General features: G+C 44.3%; 2 protein-coding genes across 4 annotated transcripts in view; one reads left to right on the forward strand and one right to left on the reverse strand.

Moving 5' to 3' along the window:
• Positions 1-14,066, forward strand: part of btbd7 (BTB (POZ) domain containing 7) — a 32,219-nt gene extending 18,153 nt beyond the window's left edge. For all 3 annotated transcript variants that reach the window (XM_083792397.1, XM_083792396.1, XM_083792398.1), the window contains 8 exons: positions 6,087-6,295; positions 7,030-7,105; positions 7,544-7,704; positions 8,096-8,242; positions 8,530-8,719; positions 9,872-10,050; positions 10,264-10,668; positions 10,843-14,066. In XM_083792397.1, the coding sequence (XP_083648523.1) occupies positions 6,087-6,295; positions 7,030-7,105; positions 7,544-7,704; positions 8,096-8,242; positions 8,530-8,719; positions 9,872-10,050; positions 10,264-10,668; positions 10,843-11,619 (2,144 nt within the window). In that variant the 3' untranslated portion in view covers positions 11,620-14,066. The remainder of the gene's footprint in view (positions 1-6,086; positions 6,296-7,029; positions 7,106-7,543; positions 7,705-8,095; positions 8,243-8,529; positions 8,720-9,871; positions 10,051-10,263; positions 10,669-10,842) is intronic.
• A 1,260-nt stretch (positions 14,067-15,326) lies between these two features.
• LOC310877328 (putative E3 ubiquitin-protein ligase UBR7) lies at positions 15,327-21,323 on the reverse strand. Its single transcript, XM_083791150.1, has 11 exons — positions 21,162-21,323; positions 20,812-20,945; positions 20,311-20,371; positions 20,120-20,215; positions 18,622-18,675; positions 18,374-18,479; positions 18,113-18,264; positions 17,396-17,578; positions 16,850-17,006; positions 16,626-16,687; positions 15,327-15,886 (listed from the first exon to the last, which is right to left on the reverse strand). The coding sequence occupies exons 1-11, from the start codon at positions 21,282-21,284 to the stop codon at positions 15,803-15,805; spliced, it is 1,212 nt and encodes a 403-aa protein (XP_083647276.1). The 5' UTR covers positions 21,285-21,323; the 3' UTR covers positions 15,327-15,802.
• Between the last annotated feature and the right edge of the window lie 597 nt (positions 21,324-21,920).

Genomic DNA, 21,920 nt, shown 5'->3' on the forward strand with positions numbered 1-21,920 from the left:
AAAACGCTGAATCCCGTGGATAAAGTAGAATATGTACAATGTACATATAACTACAGCATTCATAACTACAGACATTAATATACCCTACCGCATAGGATTGTACAATTATATAGCCTACATTTCACAAACAAGCTTGATTGAAATAGGTCAATACAAAAAGTGCTACGAGGATGAAACCAGAAATAGCAGACTTGTTTACATCAGGTATAAAGTAAAAGGAAAACGTGACAACCGTATGGGAAAAGGGGCAGAAGAACTGAGAGGCGGAGGTGTGGGGGGGGGGGGGGGGAAGTGCACTGCCCGGAGCAGTGTGGTAACTAGCTCTGGGTCCATAGCTCTAATGCCTTCATTAGAGCTATGGAGCTGTTCTCTTCCTACGCTCGCATAAATGCAGACCAGCCTCTCGTCTGTAGTGATGCGACATCCTGTGAGAGGGTTATCTAATAGTCCAATAAACAGGCTGTACACTTAAAATCATGGATTCACAAGATCTGGCATTTATTGATTGCCCATATTTATCCCAAATTGAATGGTCATGTGATATGCATATGAACAGCAAAGACACATATGAAAGCAAATACGACTGTTACATCACGAATCAGATTCGATCATATCAGTCCGTTGATCGGGGCGCCCCTCGAAGCACAGGCCAGAGGTTGGTCTGTCCTGGAGAATTCTGACGTGTCTCTCCTTTTCCAGACACTATATAGGAATCTTTCTGTCACTCTGTGACCTTGCATGAGCACAGCTCGGGTTCACACTCTTAAAGTAATGGTAACTGCTTAAAGCTACAGGGTCTACTTTCCCCCATCAGTAGTGTAAATATAAAAATCACACCTGTGTGAAGTGTGTGGTGCAACTCCAGGAGGGCGGGCGGTTCAAGTTCCAGACCCACAGGAACACACCCAGGGTGCCGGCCCGATTCCGGCGAGCCACCCCGCGTCTGAAACAGTTAAGAAATGACAGAGTTACCATGTGGGGGTCCCTCTACTAGTCTACTGTACCCTCTACTGCAGGGGTTCTCAACGTTTTTTGCCGGGGATCCCCCAAAATGCTTTGGCAACGTCCCTTTTTAGCCAGAAAGGGATTTTTTTTCTCGGAAGGAAGATCTTGTCTAGGAGATTTTTCTCTTGGCAATATCGGTAGAGGACACAGTGGAGTAACTAAAAGTATATTTTTCCGGTGGAAAAAACAAGTAAGGAAAGTAGGCTTTCTAATTACACAAACCCGCCTTTGTATTGGTGAGTAGGTAATTTTTTTTATATTTTCGCTACAGAGGAGAGGCTAGTCTGCATTTTATGCGAAGGCTAGAAGCAAAGAGTGGCATAGCCTTAATGCAAACGGCAGCAAAGGGCATTAGGGCTATGGATCAGAGCTATGTGGTAACCAGTCTTGAGTGTCGACTTCATGGGTTCCCCCACCCTGTGCGGGGAGGAGGGTACCTCAACAACTTCACATGCACCACAATGGGGACCGGTTCGCCGGACTGAATGGGGGGGAGGGGGGGTGGGGGTATTGGGGGCGCCCCTGTATTAGATATAACGCTGCTTCTAACCTCGGCTCATAATAAAGTGCTGCGTTTTAAAAAGACTCAGTGGTGCTGTAAATGCTAATGGGGTAATCGGGAGCAGAGCCGGCTTTCATGTGCCACTGGTCCCCGATGGCGCCTTTGTGTGTGAGAACTACTAGATGTGTGTCTGACGCAAAGGTGGAGTGAGTGAAAGATGGTATGAGGGAGAGGTAAAGGAAAGGGAGGAGCAGATGTATGGAATGCAAAGCATCTCCTCTTCCAGTTAGTTAATAGGAGATTAAAAAGACGAAAAAATGGGACAACACAGGGGCCATGCATTTAATACACAGCAGGGGTCCACTTTGCATTCACATATGTGACTATTATTCCAAATAAAAAGGAGCAGGCATTGCAATTCAATTCAAAGGAGCTTTATTGGCATGAGAAAACACATGTTTAGTGTTTACATTGCCAAAACTGTTGAAAATGGGAAAGTATATACAGTTGGAGGAGGGCGTACAGCATTTTGTAAACGGCAAGTTTACACTCAAACGTGTGAGTTGGGGTTGATAAAGCCTTTCCTCTTTTTGAAGTGAGAATAGCCAGCACCTATTAAGTAGTAGAAGAGCCTATATTGTAAAAGAGGGATATTTCGCGCTAATTCATCAAAGCATTTTGCACAGATATAGCCCAGGGCATGCTCTAACGATTTAGCTAGGGCGCCCCAGCCAGCGACTTTTGGGGTCGCCACAGCGGTCAAATCCATATGGCCACCATTAACAGCCTATATAAGGCAAAAAAATATCCAAGTTTCATTATGCTTTAAAGACGGAGTGCAGAGAGTTTTTCCAGTTTTTCATGTGTTTAAGGGGACAGTGCTTCATTAGACCCCTTGGTGTGGTTATGTGCCATGATGTCTTCCCTTTGTATTTAGGGTTTCTTCCTGGAGGCCGAAACCTTGACAGTTAAACGTGCCAATGAAAAAAACAGTGATATGCTGACGCACAATATCATCCCCTCTTCTAACCCCTCCCCCTTTATCATACAACAACAACATACAACAGGCAAACCAGGCATACTTAGTGAACTGGTGGGCGTGTCTGGATAAAAGCAAGATTTTAACAAATACTGTACACTTTGTTGAATACCTGATGATCATGTTTTAGGGTGGATAAAAATCACGCCACGTCATCTTTAAGTAGCATGTGACATGTCAAACTAGGGGGTTTTCATGATTCTGAATCCATTGCAATCATTAGACTTGCAGGAACAACACTCCTTAGGCTAAAAACGGCCATAGCCATAGCTGATTCTAAATGTTTGTATTTTATATAGAGTATTATGTCTTTTGTTTTAAATGCACTGAGCTGGCTGGCAATTTCGTTGTCTTGTACAATGACAATAAAGATATTCTGATTCTGATTCTGATGTGATGAGGTCATCACATTCAGAATCATTAAAACCCCCTAGTTTAACATTAATTTTGCCTTTTATATAGGTTGTTCATATACTGTAGCTGTCACAAAGGGCCACAAAGGGAAACAAATTGATATGTGATAGTACACACCTTCATGGACAGATCTTATCTGTGAAAAAAGCTAGTGGTAAGCATTTTTTCCCCAGATTTGCCTAACTATATGTATGTGTCCCGTTTATGCCCATATGGAGTTCTTTGTCAGGCATGCCCAAATATGGATCTATGCCGATGTCAGAACATATCTGTGAAGTCAGAACATGGCCAGCTCCATATATGGAGCCTGGGCAGGGGCCCTGTCCAGAGCCCGGGCAGAGGCCTTTTGTGGCAGTTCTGGACAACCGTGGGTCAGACCAGCACTGCACTCCCTGTGTGGGTATGTTTTTGAAGTCGGTGGGGCGAACGGTTCTCAAGTTATGTGGATTACAGTCATACACACACGTACATACAGAGACATGATGATTATAGATGTTAATGGTGGCCAAGTGGATTTGGCCGCTGGGGTGACCCCAAAGGTCGCCGGCTCGGGCTATATCTGTGCCAAATTTGGCACAGATATGTTTTTCGACGAATTAGTGCGAAATCTCCCAAAGCTCCTCCACTAAAGTGCATGTTAGTCTAATAGAGGATTTACACTGAGACGGACTGAGTCCGTTTGATTCAAACCGTTCCAGATTACGGTTGCCTGGTCCCCCGCTGGCCATGATTCACATTGGCCGAGACACTTCTTCATTCAACTTATGTGCCTCAGAGGGGCGCTGTGGACTATGGGGCTTTGAGAGACAGAAAATGTCATATCACAGAAAAAGAGTCACTTTCGAGTTTAGAGCAAATAAAAAGTGCACGTATGGTCTTAAACAGTGCAATGTAACGTTATCTCTCATCTGTATGACGGTAACGTCATTTACTAAGCCTTGCTATTTTTGTCCTAGTATTCTAGGACCTGGCTAAGATATGTACAGTATGCACTTCATTTAGCGGAGAATATATCAACTATTCTTGGCTAATATGACCCCCCGCGAACAACTGTGAGAAATTATTTAACTGCCACTTCAAACATGCCTCTATCTTCTAAACCGTTGGAGCTACAGATGTTCTGAGATGCTCAAAATGTTCAGAATACTCATGTAGACCATATGCACACAGTGGTCATCTTTCCTTGCCAAGTTAATGGCAGGGTGGAAACTAGCCACAATTTGCCATTGACCGCCCATACATCCAAACATCCACAAAGTCTAATCTAATCTAATTGTATTAAATTACGGCAAACTCACCAACATTGCAGCTGTACGAAAAGCTTTAATTATCCTCTTTCTTCTAAGTGTTTGTTTCATAAAAATCCACGGTAGACATGTTATGAGTTACTTTATGTCAAGAAATTCCTTGCAGGTGATTTTGGAGTGTTGGAGTTTGGAAGCGCTCGTTGGATATTCACTCAACGGACCTGCGTACCACCACCTGCTTTGAATTTGCACATAATGCAGGAGGCAGCAGGATGTTGAGAGCGCTTCCAAACTCCAACACACTCCAACACAAAAAAATCACCTGCAAGGAATTTCTTGACATAAAGTAGTTCATAACGTGTCTACGGTGCATTTTTATGAAACAAACACTTTGCAGATAGAAAGAGGATCATTCAAGCTTTTCGTACAGCTGCAATGTTGGTGAGTTTGACGTAATTTAATACAATTAGACAGGAATTTGTCTGCTTGCATGTATGGGCGGTCAATGGCAAATTGCGGCTCATTTCCACTTTCCATACTGCCATTAACTTGTGGAAAGATGACCGCCGTGTGCATATGGTCTATTGAGTATTCAAACATGAGCATTCTGAACATTTTGAGCACCTCAGGAAATCTGTCGCACAAACGGTTTAGAAGATAGCCATGTTTGAAGTAGCGGGTATTTAAAAAAGGGTGTGGTCACTTCCGGGTATTTTGCCCCGGATAGAGAATTTCTCACAGTTCCTAAGTTGTTCGCAGTAGTCATATTAGCCAAGAACAGTAGAGATATTCTCCGCTAAATGAAGTGCATACATATCTTAGCCAGGTGCTGGAGTATAGCTGGATCGCATGTGGGTTTTCTTTTTCTTTTTTTTTAGGCTCGTGCTACTCAAACACTAACGGATTATCAATCATTTTTTGTCAACATTCAAGTAGAACTACCAGAAGTACAACCCAGGTAAAATAGTAAAAATATATAAAGTATGATTATAGTCCACTTCCTCCTTTTAGTACGGCTGGCTTTCACATTGCAGCAATCCGTATCCGAGACTTGATTGATTGCGTTCCCGGGTACGGTTGGGCGATCCGCTCCCGGGAACGGTACGCATCGTTCACAGTTCACACTACCAAAACATCTGCCAAGTGGTCCCGAGTGCGCACCTGGGACCATAGTGTGAATCCCCCCTGAGTGTGATTCTGTCCAAATAGTTTGATGTCATCACTTTGCGTAGAAGTACATAATTCATAAGCCTCCAGTGCATTTCTTCTTTTAAGCATTTTGGAGTTTTGCAGACGTATATTTTCAATGTGTGTACACACATCACATGCACGTTTTGAGCAGGGGGGCACATTTCCTCTCGCTGCTGTGTTTATTTAGTGTGGTGGAGGGGAGGTAGCTTAAGACTGAAACACATGAAGGTATCAAAGGCATTTCTGTGGGCTGCTGTGTTACAGAGTTAAACCACTGCCTGCTGTTCTGGTATGTGCTCTGATTTTTTTTTTTTAAAGGCCAAAAGCTGAGTGTGGAGGCTAATGGAGTCAAAACCACCGGAGGTAGTTGGTAGTTTTGAATAACTGTTGCTATATGATGGCTACTTTTTAGTTTGTTGAATCACTTTGCTGTATCTATTTTAGAATTATAAATTCCATTGCAAATGGCATTGCAAGACTAAACAATGAACATCAATGAGGATGTTTAGGTGAAAAAAGAACAGAAAGAATTAAGTCATTAATTGAAATAAAAATGTTGCTAAAAGGCATCGCTGGGGTTTACAGGGTTAAAGGCAGCAGTGGCATGTGTATTCTGGGGAAGTCTGAAATATACTGTATGAGTTAACATTGTTGTTCGATTGTTTGACTGACGCTTCCCTCCGCCCAGGCTGTGAGGACATTATCGTGGAGAGCCTGTCCATCGACTCTCTTGTACCCATCCTAAAGTGGAGCTCCCAGCCCTATGGCTCAAAGTGGGTCCACCGGCAGGCCACGCATTTCCTATGTGAAGAGTTCAGCCAGGTGGTCTCCTCCGATGTTCTCTATGAGCTTAGCAAGGAGCACCTGCAGAGCGCCATCCAGTCGGACTACCTACAGGTATGACTGTCTACTAAACCCAACCCACGTCACCTTTTTTGTGTCTTTGAATGTTGCTGGAGAAAATAATACGCCAAAATCATCTCCTCCTGTTTTCACTCTCCTTTGCTTTTCCTTTAGCCTGTGTTATGTCTTATTCTGTCTGATGTCTGATTTCTAATTGGGGAATATACAAACAAAGACAAAATATTTAATTGTGTTATCAAGCTAGTTTTAAAAAAACCACGACAATCTACAGTGGGCTAAACCATTTACGTCCCATTGCCCAGCTGTAGTTGTGTGTGAACTTTTCAGCTTTGTGTTCTCATGCAAGTCTGCAGGAGCCCAGTTAGTTTGATGTGATTACTTTGTGAAAATGCGAAGCACATACAGTAGCTGCATAAGAAGCAGTCACATACACAGACATAGCCACTTGGAGTCTCCAGTTGTGAGAACATTTCCCTGAGGGAGATTGCCTTCAAACCAAGAGCCTAATCCAAGCTGAGCTCTCATCTACTCCGTGGAGCTCCTCAGGCATCAGACATGATGGTTGAGGTGAAGCTGACCTGTCCTGTACTGACCTCATCCTTTCTGTTGCCCCTATTGTCATTCAACCACTTCTACTTTTGTACCTCATCACAATATCTAACCTTGTCCTAATAAATTATTGCTCCCTTTCCTATCCCTCTCTTCCTCCTCTCTATCTCACATCTCTCTCTCTCTCTTTTATCGCTCTACCTTGGTCTCATTCACAGGCGAGTGAGCAGGACATCCTCAAGTACGTTGTTAAGTGGGGCGAGCAGCAGCTTATTAAGAGGATGGCAGACAGGGGTAAGATAATACACACTATAATTACCCTCTGAGAAGCACCCCTAATGGCTCTGAGAAAATTACCCACTTACCAGCCTCCAAAATACACTTACAAGCACTACAAAAGGAGCCTAACTTTTCCCCCGAAAATGAAGACACTAAGAACCACATTGATGGTGTCTGCATCTTTATGTTCTGTGGACACCATTGGCAACCTTTTTGGTGTACGTTTTTAAGAGGTGTGTTGCAGACAATGTTAAATCTAAACAATTACACCTAGAACACTTGTCCTTCATAGTTCATTGAACTTGAAAGGACAGTGAGAAAGGCACTGGCCCTAGGTGGTGGTACAATGAAGGGTCAATTTAACAGATTGAAAAAAAGGCTAGTCGTGGTTAAGTGCTCTGTACGAGAAACCGCTGGTGCTCATGGATGTTGTTGACACCTTTGTCCACCCAGAGCCCAACCTGCTAAGCGGCACTGCCCACAGTGTGAACAAACGGGGGGTGAAGAGGAGAGACCTGGATGTGGAGGAACTGAAGGAGATCCTTTCTCCCCTGCTTCCCTTTATCAGGACTGAGCACATATTACCTGCCAACAGTGATGTCCTCTCAGATGCGGTTAGTAGTTCTTCTGACTGCCTTTACTTGTGCTGCATTCAAGATACCGGAGTTGTGAAACGGACTAATGGAACCGGTCATCCGACTCTGAATTTTACATCATAAAATCGCACATTTCAGAGCTACGATGTCCCTGACCTGAGCACGTCATCTTCAGTGGGTAGAATTGAATATTATAAAAGTGTTTGTTTACCTATTTCAACACATACTGTGCTTGTATAATTTCCTGTGGTTATCCGTGTTTCCCCCCCGCTGAAAGCAATTTCTGGGGGTCATAAATGTTCCAAGTGGTCTTGAATGCTGCATTAGTGCCTGTATGTACATATGTCATTGCCAGCATCCTTTATTTTATTTTAAACTGAGCATTGACGTGTGTGCCTTCTGTCAACAGCTTAAGAGAGGTCTGATTAGCACCCCGCCTTCAGACATGCTGCCCACAGCAGCTGAGGGGGGCAAAGCCAACGCCTGGTTGAGGCAGAAGAACGCTGGCATCTACGTGCGCCCCCGTCTGTTCTCTCCCTACGTGGAAGAGGCTAAGGTATTAATCTGTCCCATATAGAACCTTGACAACCTTTTTAGTTCATGTTCATAGTTCAGAAGTGCCGGGATTGTTCAATAATAGTCAACTTCTCTCCTTGCCTGCCATATATGCCAACCCACCAACATAAATATTTATGAGTTCATACTTTAACCGAGAAAAGACTCATTAGGTGCAGTGGAGCTAGCTTTCACACTCCATTTAGTGCTCTTGAATTCAGAGCTTCACCACTCCACATCAGTCATAGCATATATATCTCTCGCATATGTATCTCTCGCTGTCCCCAGTCTGTGCTGGATGAGATGATGGTGGAGCAGACAGACCTGGTGCGCCTGCGACTGGTGCGCATGTCTAATGTTCCCGACACCCTCTACATGGTCAACAATGCTGTGCCACAGTGCTGTCATATGATCAACCACCAGCAAATGGCCGGCAGCCAGTCCACAGCTCCCTCGGTGGTAGCCAATGAAATTCCAGGTAAGAGGATCATGTATCAAGTTGCAAATGACAAAGCCACTGTTGGCTTTCCTTATCTTGGTCACTACTGCAAACATGCTGCGTCATCTTCGCTAGCGATGGACTGCCAATAATGGAGCATCGTGGCAGTTCAGGCACACACGGGTGTCAAATTTGTCCCACTTTCCAATCAGATACGGCCAATCGGCCATAATCCTAATTGTTCAACTAGACGGGTACAGGCTTTAGTTTAGACATACTATTGGTCCGACTGTCATTAGACCGACAACCTACCTCAAACCCTAACCTAACCGCAAGCACGGAGCAGCGCATGCCGCATGCTCGACCGCATTTCCGGTCCGTTGGTGTGTCTAATCTGTGTGTGCATCCCCAGCTAGACAGCCTTTTAAACAGACTGACACATTATGTTTTACACAATTATGTAAAACATAATTGGCTACTTTAAATAAAATAATAATACAAAAACAGAACACTCACTGGCCACATGCACACCAAAGCATTTTGTCCCAGCTGAAAACTCAAGGTGCTCTGCTAAACGCTTCCAAACGCCCAGAGTTTAAACTATTTAAACTCTGGGCGCCCAGAAGAAAACGTCTGTGTAGTGCAAAATAGACGTTCAGCATGCTGCCATTTCTAAAAGATTACACATTTTTAATTAATTAAAAACATAAGCTGCACACATATTGGTAGATAGGCACTGCTACATTCCCAGTATAGCTTGCCATCAGTACTTGTGCAGCATTTCAGGGGTCAATCTCTCCACCTTCCCAACCTCCTCCTGTCGTACGAGTAGGAAGTTGGGGAGGTGATATAGGTCTTCACTACTGTATGCCAGTATATCATTCAATGTGATTTTTTATACTCCATCATGTTATTTTAATGTGTATCTTTTAAGTTCTGCCCCATGAGGGGTTCATACCGTATGTCTATTTTGGAGCCCACATAATTGCGTATCTTGAGGCTTTGGTGGGGGTGTTGTGATCTCAGAGACGTTGAGAAGAGATGTTTATGCAGATTGTTCTGGAGCATCATGGGAGAGCTACTCTGCCGAGTACAATGCAATATTATTGTAATACATGGTTTTATCTCTACTGACGGAATTGTGTGTGTGTGTGTCTGTGCGTGTTTGTGTGTTTTTTTTTTCTTCTTCAGTGCCACGGCTATCTATGGTGAAGGACATGATCCGAAGGCTTCAGGAGCTGAGACATACAGAACAGGTGCAGAGGTCCTACGCACTCAACTGTGGCGAGGGAGCCACCGTCAGTTATGAGCTTCAGCTGCGCGTGCTGCGGGAGTTTGGTCTCGCAGACGGAGCCACGGAGCTACTGCAGGTGGGCAGGGAGCTTAGATGTCCCCAGGGTAGAGGAGAGGACTAGGCCTAGGATAATAAGAGGGCTGGTACCGCAGCAAACGCAGACCTCATTCCCAGGGAGAATGTAGACCTTTTTTTTTCCAGTGTCACAACATCTCTGTCCTAGCCTGGGAAATATAAGATCTAACAATATAGTTAACCGTCTTTTTTTCTTTCTTTCTTTCTTCTTCAGAACCCGTACAAGTTCTTCCCAGATGAGCGTTTTGGAGACGAGAGCCCGATCCTGGCTCTGCGCCAGGTGGGTCGTTGTCGGGTAAACAGCAGCCCAGCCATGGACAGCATGTTCACAGAGCTGGAAGGGCTGCCGGGTTTTCATCCTCCTCTACCTCCTCCGCCTCCCCCCTACCACCCCCCTTCAAATCCCGGCCACGCCCAGCTGAAGGGGGCATGGCGACCCCGCGTGCCTATGCCCACGCCCACCCGCTCCTTCTCCTACCCCTGTAACCGCACCGTTATCCAACGCCATGCGGCCGTCAAGCATGGTGGCTCGGACTACTCCTCTGTGCCCAGGCCCCAGCCCCCAGACTGCACCATCCCACAGGCTATGGGCCGAGCCTTGATGTCTGACCAGCAGGCGGTGAGTGAGAGAGTGTGTGTGTGTGCGTGCGTGCCTGTGTTTGCTAGCTGTGCAGTGTCCTTGTATTGCTTTCCTGTTTACTCGAGTGCAACTGCAGACATTTGCACTGGGATCATCATGTGCAGCCGAATTTTGAAGTTGAGTCATGAATTGTGTTTGTGTCTCCTGGTCCAGATGAGCATGGAGCCGGTGATGAGGGAGTTCATGCCTGATATTGCACTGGGTGTCTCAGTCATGACCTTGAGGGAGCAGCACATGGCAGAGATGGACCGGGAAGGTCCTCACAGCCCTATGGGCCCCTCGGGCCCACACCACCTGCCCCATGGCCCCTGCCCGTCCACGCGTCTCAGTCACAACCTTGGTCCTGGACACGGCCACTCCTGTAAGAGACATGCTCCTGAACCCAAGCTGGAGGCCCAGGCTGAGTTCCCTGACCTATATGACTTCTCTTGTCGACCTGCGACCCCAACCTCCTCTCATCCCCTGCCGTCCTTTGCAGGACCAGACCTCTACAGCCACAGCTGTAAGGGCACCAGTTCTTTCCCATCCTCATACCTTTCGGAATCCCAGCCCCAGGGCCACGCCCCAGGACGCACTGCCCCAGATCCCTTGCGGCTGGATGTCCTGGGTCTAGCTTCTCAGAGGCAGGATGGGGCTCTCGCGAGCCCCTCCGGGGCCCAGCCCAGGATAGGACATATCCCAAGGGGCCGATCCAACGAGACAGACCTGACACATGGCCTCGGCCATTTGCGATCCCCCAGTGGAAACATGGATGGGTATGAGGAGAGGCACTCGGGCTCCAGAGAAGACCCAGAGGACATGGTTATTGTAGCCGGGGAATCATCAGGCTCAGGGCCCCTCCATCAGCCTCATAGTGTCAGTGAAGAGGCTGCCAGAGACCGCAGGTCACCCAACAAACCTGACTACCCTTACAAGAAATCTGCACTTTAACCCCAGTGGAGGACCGTGGGGTTGAGTTATGAAAAGGGAAAATGAGAAGATAGAATAGGATGGCAAGTGGATGGCAAAGCACTAAGTGTGTGTGTGTGTGTGTGTGTGTGTGTGTGTGTGTGTGTGTGTGTGTGTGTGTGTGTGTGTGTGTGTGTGTGTGTGTGTGTGTGTGTGTGTGTGTGTGTGTGTGTGTGTGTGTGTGTGTGTGTGTGTGTGTGTGTAAGAGATAGTGAGGGAAAAGGGATGGTCGATAGTTGCTATTTATAGTCTGTCCCTTTGTCCTACCTCTGTCACACAGTGCTATCCATCAGAGAAAGTGTAGAAAGACTGAGAGCTGTAGGTCAACAATCAATGGATGCAATTGATTTCTTTATGCCCACCATAAGTTCTGCTGATTTTCAATGGATGCAATTGATCTCTTTATGCCCACCATAAGTTCTGCTGGTTTAAAGAAAGACTTGAGTTGGATTGGGGTGGAAGGAAGATTGGTTTCCTGGCTGAGTTTCTTTGTAATGACAGAATGGTTAGATCTGTGCCATGCTAATTACAAGTAGAATAGGTTAAAAGCAATGGCTCAAAAATGGAACTGATATTTTTTAATCAAGACTAAATATGGACTCCCTCTCTCCCCTGCATAGAATGGGGGAGGAGGGCTGGATATGAATCTCGATTTTAATCAAGTGAACAACAGCACACGGTCCGGGACAGAGATATCATTGTGATAAAATCATGTGCAAACATGTCAGGCTGTATTCCTTCCTCCCTTGATTTTCTACTTTCCATTCTTCTTCCTGTAGCATTCCTATAGCACCTCACCGGACTAGTTTCCCCCCTTCCAGGTCCAAGTTCTGGAGTGCCTGATGAGTAATGGGCTGAGGCTAGGTCACCCAAGGCGGAAAGTGGATCAGACAGGAAGTAGGTCGGCAATGCTGCCATTGTCCTTCTGGTTTATAATTGTGTCCAGTGCTAACTAGCACAGCCTCTGCAGAGGAGACTCTGGCTCGAATGCAAGAGGAGGTCTGAGGGGAGGGTTGTGGGCAGGTTGGTTACTGAGACAGTACAAATATGAAGCCTAATTGACACTTTGTTGTGTCTGTTGACGAAAGACGGAAGTAACAGAAAGATGCAACGCATTGAGCGATACTTTATGAATTAGGGTTTAGGGTGCCATGGCAACTATACAGTAGTCAAATGGGGCAGTGGGGGTTTGTTGGTCTTTTAGCCAAACTGGTGTGCGTGTGTGTGTGCGTGCGTGTGTGTGCGTGTGCTTGCGAGGACTGGTTTCTTATACACAGGTGTTTAAACAATCTCAGTACTGTACACTCCCATCCTTAGTCAGGTCTGTATGTACATATCAGCTCTAGGCTCTGAGATGATTAGGATTGACCACAGAGGTGGTCAACATGCTAGAACCCCATTCATTCGATAGCATCAAATGATCAAATATAAAGCCTTAATACACGTTTGGAATATTCAGTTTAAGTAACCTTTTATTATGAATCGAGTATGATGTCATCGTTACTACCCCTGTTAATCGCTTACGTGACTGTATTGTGCACCAGTGGCTTCACAGTTCTTCTGCAATGGAGTGGCATGACACTCACTTTACCACCTTATACCAAGTATCACTATAGCCTCCATTCTGCCACCTCCTGGAGGATCGTGGACCTGCACATTCAGAGTATGGGAAACAGAAACATGCAAGTGCAAACATGAAAGCCCATTAACATCCATTCAGCTCTTCTTTGAATTATACAACCTATGACACACGAGCAACATTGCACTGTAGGGGCAACCCATCTCTTAGCCGAAGGGAAAAGATCAAATAGAAATTGAACAAAAGGATTCTTAGACTGAAGAACGGGTTGGCGATTCCTGTCTGAGCATTAGCCAGTCATATCTCCACCCCAGTCTATCGTGGACGTTGTATATAACTGATTGAGTTCCATCCCATTTTAATGAATTGTTAATGATTTTTTTTTTATTATCACACGAGTGGTTGTTGAAGGTTTGTGTTTGTACTGTATTGGACAACACTGTGTACTTCTGTCTGTCATGACATTTTACAAAGAATGTGTGGTATGAATCATAAAGATTGTCTCAGAATCTATTTTAATATCTGTCTTGTTCTTAAATATTATGCATTTAGGGCAACTTGTTCAAAATTGTAGGTGTTTAGATGTCATTTTATCCCCCCCCCCCCCCCCCCCCCCCCCCATCGAAGTGTCTTTGCTTTTAAAGTAACAGGAATGTGTGTAGAGGATCTGAAGATAATTTGCTCCCCGCTTTGCCGTTATGAAGTTGCCGGGCAGAAAAATCTTTTTTCCATCTAAAGCTTGCTTCATGGGGAAAAAATGCAAAACTCCCGATTCCTCCCCATGTTCATGTTGAGTAGTTGTTTTATTTTCCAGGACAGTGTTCCATTGAATAAAAAAGTCCTCATTCTGCTCTTTGCTGTAGAAGTCAGTGCCTTCCCCCGCCTGCGGCTGGGCTTTTATTGGAGAAGTGACTTTGATGTCTATGCAAGCCTTTTCTACCAGCTTACCAGCCTGCATCAAATAGGTCTTTGAAAACTCATGTAGCTAGTTTTGTGTACATAGTTTTATTTAGCACCTTTGAAACTGAACCATCTGAAATGTGTGATTGCTTGTGTTGAATTTATAGCAGGTACATTGTACTTGTGTATGGTATCATAAAAACACTTTTGTAGATTGATGTACTAAGTTGCATTTAGTTTCACTGAATCTATTTTTCTACTGTTGCCTCAAAAGGTGCATAACAGTGGTAAACTTCAGAATCCTCAAAATAAACTGGTTTGATATTATGGAATTATATTGCTTTGAATACAGTTGTTTTTGTCCTTTAGAAATGCACAACAATTAGTTTTATCATCAGAATCTTTCACATCACTTGATCAAAATGAAGGGTTTGTATTTATCATAAAATGCGAAACAATTTGGCGTGATCAAAAAGGTTACACTTCACATGTATTCACAGGAACATGTTTCTGAATTGACAATAGCTTTTATGTCCACTGCATATTCTCATGTATCCCAGGACACCATACAACTGTGACAAAGTGACTGCATTTCTATCTATGGGAAAGACATCAGCAAATGGGGTCAGAAATTGAGAACAGTCCATTGCCAACTACATAGGGTTGCATACACAGTAGGCAGGAAAAAAGTAATATCAGATTAATCATCCTTTCACCATATTCTCCACGTGGAGTACTCGTCATACACACTTTGGATACATGGCCTGAATGCTTGATTCCTTCAGAGTGGCTTGGTTTAGGTTATGCTGTGGGAAGCATTTTCATGGCATGGTTTGTGTTAATTTGCCCCCAGGGTCACACTAAATCAATATAGAAAGTTGTTCTGAACTTCCGGGTGATCACCTTTATGCTAAAATGAAACACTTGTATATCCTGATTCCTGATGTGAGTAGTTTCTTCGAGGATGACAAGGGACACAGGGAACGAGGCATCACTCAATGGTTTGAAAAGTATTCGCCAGATCTCAACCATAGAACATCTAAGGGAGATTTGACAGATACGTTGTACAATCCATGCCAAGGCACACTGAAACTGCTGGTGGCCCAACACCTTACTAAGAAATGTTTTTCCCCCCATTTGTCACCTGTGTAAATAGCAAACTCCCAACAAGGTTATTATAGTTAAGAAAATTAAGATATATCTATATATAATAAAAACAGTTTTAATTACCTACATTACAAACAAAAACAAGACTTTACAACAAAAGATAACTGAAACTATCATTTGACTAAAACAAACATTTCTGACCTTTGGATCTTATCCCTGATAAAATTAAGGCAATCCACATAACTACAACTAAACATTTCACAAAATAAAAAAATAACTAAATCTAGAAAACCCACTTTAACCCATGTCAAGTATCATCTTGGTGTGCAACAAGCTTTCCATTATGAATGATTAGGGCCTCAATTAAAAATACTGGACACAAAAAAATGTTGAGTAAGCAGCTGGGTCTCAAACTCACAACACTAGGAATCTTGGAACTTTAGAACAGTGTTGCTAGCAGCAAATTTCACATCAGCAATTCATTCAGCAGATAAGGTTTTACATTCAGTCTTTGTCTTTAGGGATCATGAAACAAGCAGGATGACAGCAGTCAGTAGTGGAAGAATCCATGACACCTTTTTACTGGTAGCCTGCATTTGTTCGACGTCTTTTCCTCGACTGCAGCTCTTCAAAGAACTGCTGTACAGCTTGAACCGTTACCTCCTGACAAAGAGAGAAAACAGGTTTAATATCACAGTGAAAAGACCTCAATAAGAAACCTAATAGTCTAATATTCCATGTCCATATTCAGGTATAGTCTTCACAACGCCAGTCAGACAGATATCTTTTCTGAAGCGTCTGTGCCCTGTGTATGCAAATGGCATGTGCCAAGGAATGTGTGTTGTGTAACTGTGTGCGAATCCACGGAGATGATTGGTGGGGCAACTTCACACGTCTGAGAAGTTCCTCTTCTGACGTATTCCGCCGCTTCATGTTGAAAAACAGGTGGGGTGAGACTGCGTCACATTTATCAACAGCGGGCAAATCATATGCTCTAATTCAGGGGTTCTCAACCCGTGGGTTTTATTAGTTTACATAGTACATAAACTTTCCTTAATGATCTGGTTTCAGTATTCATTTATGATACATTTTCTATATTATTATGGTTATTTTTGCAGTCAGTTTGTATTGGGGGTGGAGAAGGGGGGCAGGGTGGGGGTCGCAAGACATGGCCAAAGCATTTCCGGGGGTCCCCAGCCAAAAACGTTGAGAACCCCTGCTCTAATTGCTAGGGTACACCCATTTGATAAATCTCATGTGGACGTGGGCATATGCTGATTCCTTGGCTAAACTTTAAGATGGTTTCTACATTGCATTGATAAATGAGGGCCATACTGTGTCTATACACACACTATACTGTACACACACACACTCTTCAGGGCTAAGAACAGTATTTTCTTACCTTTCCTTCGACAGCAAGCTGCTGTAAGAATGCTCTCAGCTCGGTTTTCAGGTCATTGTAATCTAAGGGCGGAAAACTCTTTTATTCAAGTCTAGACCAATAACCTCTGCATCATTACGTCCATTTAAATAATATCTGCCTCAATGCCATGTCATTCCCATCGTGCTCTGCCTTCAGCTTCCACTCTAATACGAATTAGATGCGACTGGTCCCCATATACTCACAGTAAATCATCTCCAGCTGTTGCACACGGTCCATTGAGTTCAGGAAGGACATCAGCGGGTCTTCGCCGAACGGCTCTGTCCTGCCTTTGTTCTCATAGGCCAGAATGGTGTCTGATTCATCAAGAAGAAACTGCACTTCTGCCTTAACATAGGCTCTCTAAGCATCAATACAGAACACAGAATGTCAACTGTGCTGACTGTGTACACTTTTAACCAAGTATCATTATTTTGGGCAGGCTATTACAGGCATGAAATTCAAACAATTTTAGTCTGACACATTTTGGGGCAATCTGCATTCAAAGATGTTCCTTAGAAGCCGTCATTGGTCGGGAAAAAAAACCTGGTCGAAATGACTAACCAATCAGGAAGTAGACAGGCAAAATGACCAATGGCAAAGCTTCTAGGGAAATCTTTGAATGCAGATTGTGGCCCCTAGATGGTTTACCATTTTATGAATGCCGTTTTACATAAACTGGGATTAATTGAAAGCAAAGTCACCCATAGTCTAATTTGAGAAAAGAGGCATTCAGTGCTATTCAGACCCACCTTGCAGCTGACACAGGTGCAGAGTTTGGAACGCCATTCGTAAGGCCAAAACACAGCTCCCTCCCTGGCTCTCTCCAAACCCAGGTCTTCTAGTTCTGGCAGTCTGCATGCTCCAGACTTCACAGAAGCGCCTGCCATTTCCTGGTGAGTCCGTTTGCAACAGGAACTCCTGTTTGCGGGCTCCTGAGGCATGAACAACAACAGTGAGGTCTGAGTCAAAGACAACAGCTGTGCTTTTGTTCTTTATATAGGCAAGAAGAGTACCAGAAGGCCAAGCATGATTACCCGGCCTTCGTTAAACAAAGTAGCGAGATCAGAGATCAGCATCATGGCCATCTTTTAACGGCGAGTGACACCGCGAGAGGATGCGCTGATGGCATCACTCTTGTTTACAGTAAGCGGTCCTGTGAAGCTGGGCCAAATGCCATCCCCATAGTAGGGGAAGTTGAGCCCCATGGATCATTTCTCCTCATTATCCAGAGGAGAGGAGGAAGGCACAAAAAGTAACTGGAGATGTCAGCCCTCTGGGTTTACACCTCTCACTGCCCTCCAGCACCATCTAGTGGCAGGCTGGTGAAAGCCTGGGTATGAGGCTACACTTAACCCAGCAAGGAGGCCATTATTCAGTGGCATAAGCAGTTACAAAAGAAAGGTATACTATAATGTGCATAGACAATCACAATTATCTGGTCTCATCAATCATTATCGTTTGCTCACCTTTTCCTGCTTTTGACAGCCACAGCTGGTGGAGGACGCTTCAGCCCCAATCTTGCAAGAGTCACACTGTTTTACCTCCTTCTCCCCGTCTTCCACCACAACCTCAACCTCGTCCTCGTCCTCGCACTGGCTGACTTTGACCACTGGTGGTACTTGATGCGGAAGAGGAGGACAATGGGAAAAGTGAAATTTGCATCTTAAAATCATGATCTAAAAGGCTGGCTTCATCTTCGCCTGGCTGTGCTCAGGAAAATAGGTCACCTGCAATGTGAGCAGCATAGGTCCACAGGAAGGGGGCCTTGTTCATGCAGGTCTCACACACCATCTCCTGCAGTTCCTCAGAGTCCACCACCGCACAGCCCAGGTGCTGTCAAATATAACGCACACAGGGATGAAAACTACAGTTAGGGGAGTGGACGTTTTATGCTGGCGGTTGTTAAAATGAAGGTGTTCCATATGTTCAGTAAAACAGATGCCTTCCTCATTTACAATGCTGGCTCACCACTTACCCTGGTGTGAAACCAATCCTCACAGATGACACACTGAATCATCTCATCATTCACCTAGCAGGAAACACACACACACACACACACAAAAAAGAATCGCTGTCAGACGAAAACCTTGAAATGAACTTGATTACTTTTCTTAATATTGTATAATATAATCATTGTTGTTGTACTTGAGTACTTGAGTTCCCAACCACCGGTGCGCATATCGGTTCCAGTCTGCAGGACATGTACTACCAAGAATAACCCAGATAAATTTACTTATTTATTCTCATTACTGAAATACTGTATTGCAATTCTGGCTAGACGCCACTCTTCATTTCATTGGCAAGGTATTTGTATACTCTGTGCAGTGCCAATAAATTGAAACTACCGGTAATCTAATAAAGTAATGCGTCACTTTGCAAGTTTAACTAAAGTTTTCCACCAGTCATTTCTGATAGACATAACCTTTTTTTAATCGCCCTATCCTTGTAGATATAACGCCATTTAGGTCAATGATATAACATTGATATATATGTGTGTTTTGGTACTGAACGGTCAGCCGGTCCTTGGTAACAGAAAACAGATTTTATTGTGCCTCTGAGACCATGGATGACGATGTGGAGAATGGAGATGCTGAAATTACTGACAGTAACCGGAAAGCTCGCCCCTATTTTTGTCCACTCACCAACAGCGGTTCTTGTATTGCGGTTAGGTTAGACAATGTTATACTGAGGTTAAAGTGTTGGAATAAGGCTAGATTTAGGCATAGTTTTACTGAGGTTATGTTTATGAATACATGGTGGCGACCGTTCTGAAGTAATCAGATGTGACCCAGGGCGAGCATGTTTTGGGGCGAACGTTCTTGTATTCATTAACTTGTGGTTGGAGATGAGGACGAGGTGCAACAGCTGACCAAATAAACTTTAATTAATTGCAAAGTTTCATGATCACATGACTGAAATGTCAAATCATGATTATAGATCAGATCACTTTCGATTAATTGTGCTGCACTGACGTTATGGAAAAGAAGAAGAAGTAGGTCGGGAGTGGCTTATTGTCGGTATCAGCCGGTAACACGCAGGAGTCTATCCCCGTTACAATGTGCTAGACCCCTGGGAGATGGAGTCTATCCCCGTTACAATGTGCTAGACCCCTGGGAGATGGAGTCTATCCCCGTTACAATGTGCTAGACCCCTGGGAGATGGAGTCTATCCCCGTTACAATGTGCTAGACCCCTGGGAGATGGAGTCTATCCCCGTTACAATGTGCTAGACCCCTGGGAGATGGAGTCTATCCCGTTACAATGTGCTAGACCCCTGGGAGATGGAGTCTATCCCCGTTACAATGTGCTAGACCGCCACACCTACCACCAGCTCCCAGTACTTCCCGCACGACTTGTTGCACCAAGCCGTGCTACTCATACGCTGTGTTGGCGGTGCCCGGGATCGAACCCGTGAACTTGTGGTCCAAAGGTGAGATCTCTACCGACTGAGCTGAGAAGAAATTAGGTAAATACCTGATCATCAGTGTCTGGGTATGGACGGTCACATGAGCAATACGTTCCATGGAAGTTGTGGTTATAAATATTTTTGGCGTTTTGTCTGTCCTTGGCCTGTGAGAACAAAAATAGATAAGGAATAACTAACAACATAATCTTGTGGCATAATTATGCAATGTTTTAGAGACAGGGCTAATCTAAAGACTCACAGGAATCAGTTGACAATGGAAATCTCCAAACTTGCCATTCCCACAATCACAGCGAAAATTTCTGTAGAAGAAATTAGCAAATTGAGACAAAGGTTAAAAGACAAAACACCACATTGTCCTTGATTTGACAGTTATCATCAGTGTAATGTAGTACAGTGGTTTTCAATGTGTGGTCCTCGAGGAAGTTCCAGAGGCAGGGACTCACCACTTAAATGGTTGATTGATAGTATTCTTCACCATTATTACGTACAAATAAATAAAACTACAAAAAAAAATCAATTATTGCATGTTCTCTATGGAGAGAGAATATACAATAATAATTACTTTTTTAATCTGACTTTTACTGTTAACTATACACTGTAGATGAATAGTAAAGGAATTCTGGACAAAATTGCTGACCAGATTAGGGTCCCAGAGTCAGGCAAGAAATGCAAATCTTGTTATACGTATCTGTGCCCAATATGCATAAAATAAACAGTACATTCCTGTAAATAGATCTACCTTTTGGTATATAATTCAACGATATCGTGTCCTTCATGGCATTTATTGGTGCAGGCAAGACAAAGCCCTGCAGGTTCTGCATCGCGGGGCGTGCAAGTGCTGCAGGCAAACACAGCTTGTCTCTTCACATAGCCCTGCATTTATTATAACGCCACAACACAAACAAGTTAAATAAAACAAACCAATCCATTTACGCTGTATTTACAAGAGGATAATGGACCGGGACATTGACATTACGGTATGTCTATATTAGCTCTGATGATTCAAAGGTATTGTGTAAGACGAAAATAAATCTGAAGCAAATATATGTGCATGTCTGCTGTCTGCATGACCGCCGTTTTCCATTTTACCTGGGGGTAAGAACACTGTTCAGGGTCGCTTCCAGCCAACACACACAAAGCGTGTGCGATCTCGTCTTGATCCAGAGGAGCATCGTCGAGCAATATGGCAGAGTCATCTTTATTAACCGCCATTCTAGTTCTGGTTTTGTGAGTAGACACACCACCACAGACACATAGAAATAAAGAACACCGCCAGCAGCACACACACAACAATATTGACAAACGTCTCTTCCGGCAAGTTCCGGGCGGGATTCGTCATTCGCGGGAATATTAGCCACGTGGAGGAAGTGGCGATACTCTGGTGGGTGGGTGCATAGACTGGGTGGGTGCGTCCTACAGACAGACAGACAGACGGCACGGCATGCTCGGGGGGTCGGAGTCCTTAATCCTTATTATTCTGTTCATGTTCTGTCATCAATCATCATCTGATTGCAACAATCCGAATCGTTGTAAACATTAAATTAGGGTTAGGTTAGGTACATCATTCACATGCACTGAAGAGTTTGGTTTGCACGTGGAAACTATAACGTTTGCTACTCCCATCTTTTTCCAAAGATGCCAAATAAACTAACTAACCTAGGGCTACAGTAGCAGCTCGGTCCCAGGTTTACTCATCTGCAGGCTGCAGCTACAGTTGCAAAGTAGCCTACCACTAGTGGATTATGCATTTACGGTAGCCTCGGTAGGCATTTTACCAAGAGCTCAGCCTCAGTCGATCTAAAGACATTTTGTTGCTTTGTTTTGGTAATCGGGCCTCCTCTATAATAC

This window comes from Protomyctophum parallelum (genome assembly GCF_964188405.1).
Source record: "Protomyctophum parallelum genome assembly, chromosome: 20".
NCBI classification, from domain to species: domain Eukaryota; kingdom Metazoa; phylum Chordata; class Actinopteri; order Myctophiformes; family Myctophidae; genus Protomyctophum; species Protomyctophum parallelum.

Excerpts from the sequence above, each read along its gene's own strand:
- LOC310877328 (XM_083791150.1), bottom strand. The coding sequence starts at position 21,284 with ATGGCGGTTAATAAAGATGACTCTGCCATATTGCTCGACGATGCTCCT. Across the intron at positions 18,265-18,373 it reads CTATGCTGCTCACATTGCAG|TACCACCAGTGGTCAAAGTC; the intron begins GTGACCTATTTT and ends TTCCGCATCAAG. Across the intron at positions 15,887-16,625 it reads AGCTTGCTGTCGAAGGAAAG|GAGGTAACGGTTCAAGCTGT; the intron begins GTAAGAAAATAC and ends TCTCTTTGTCAG.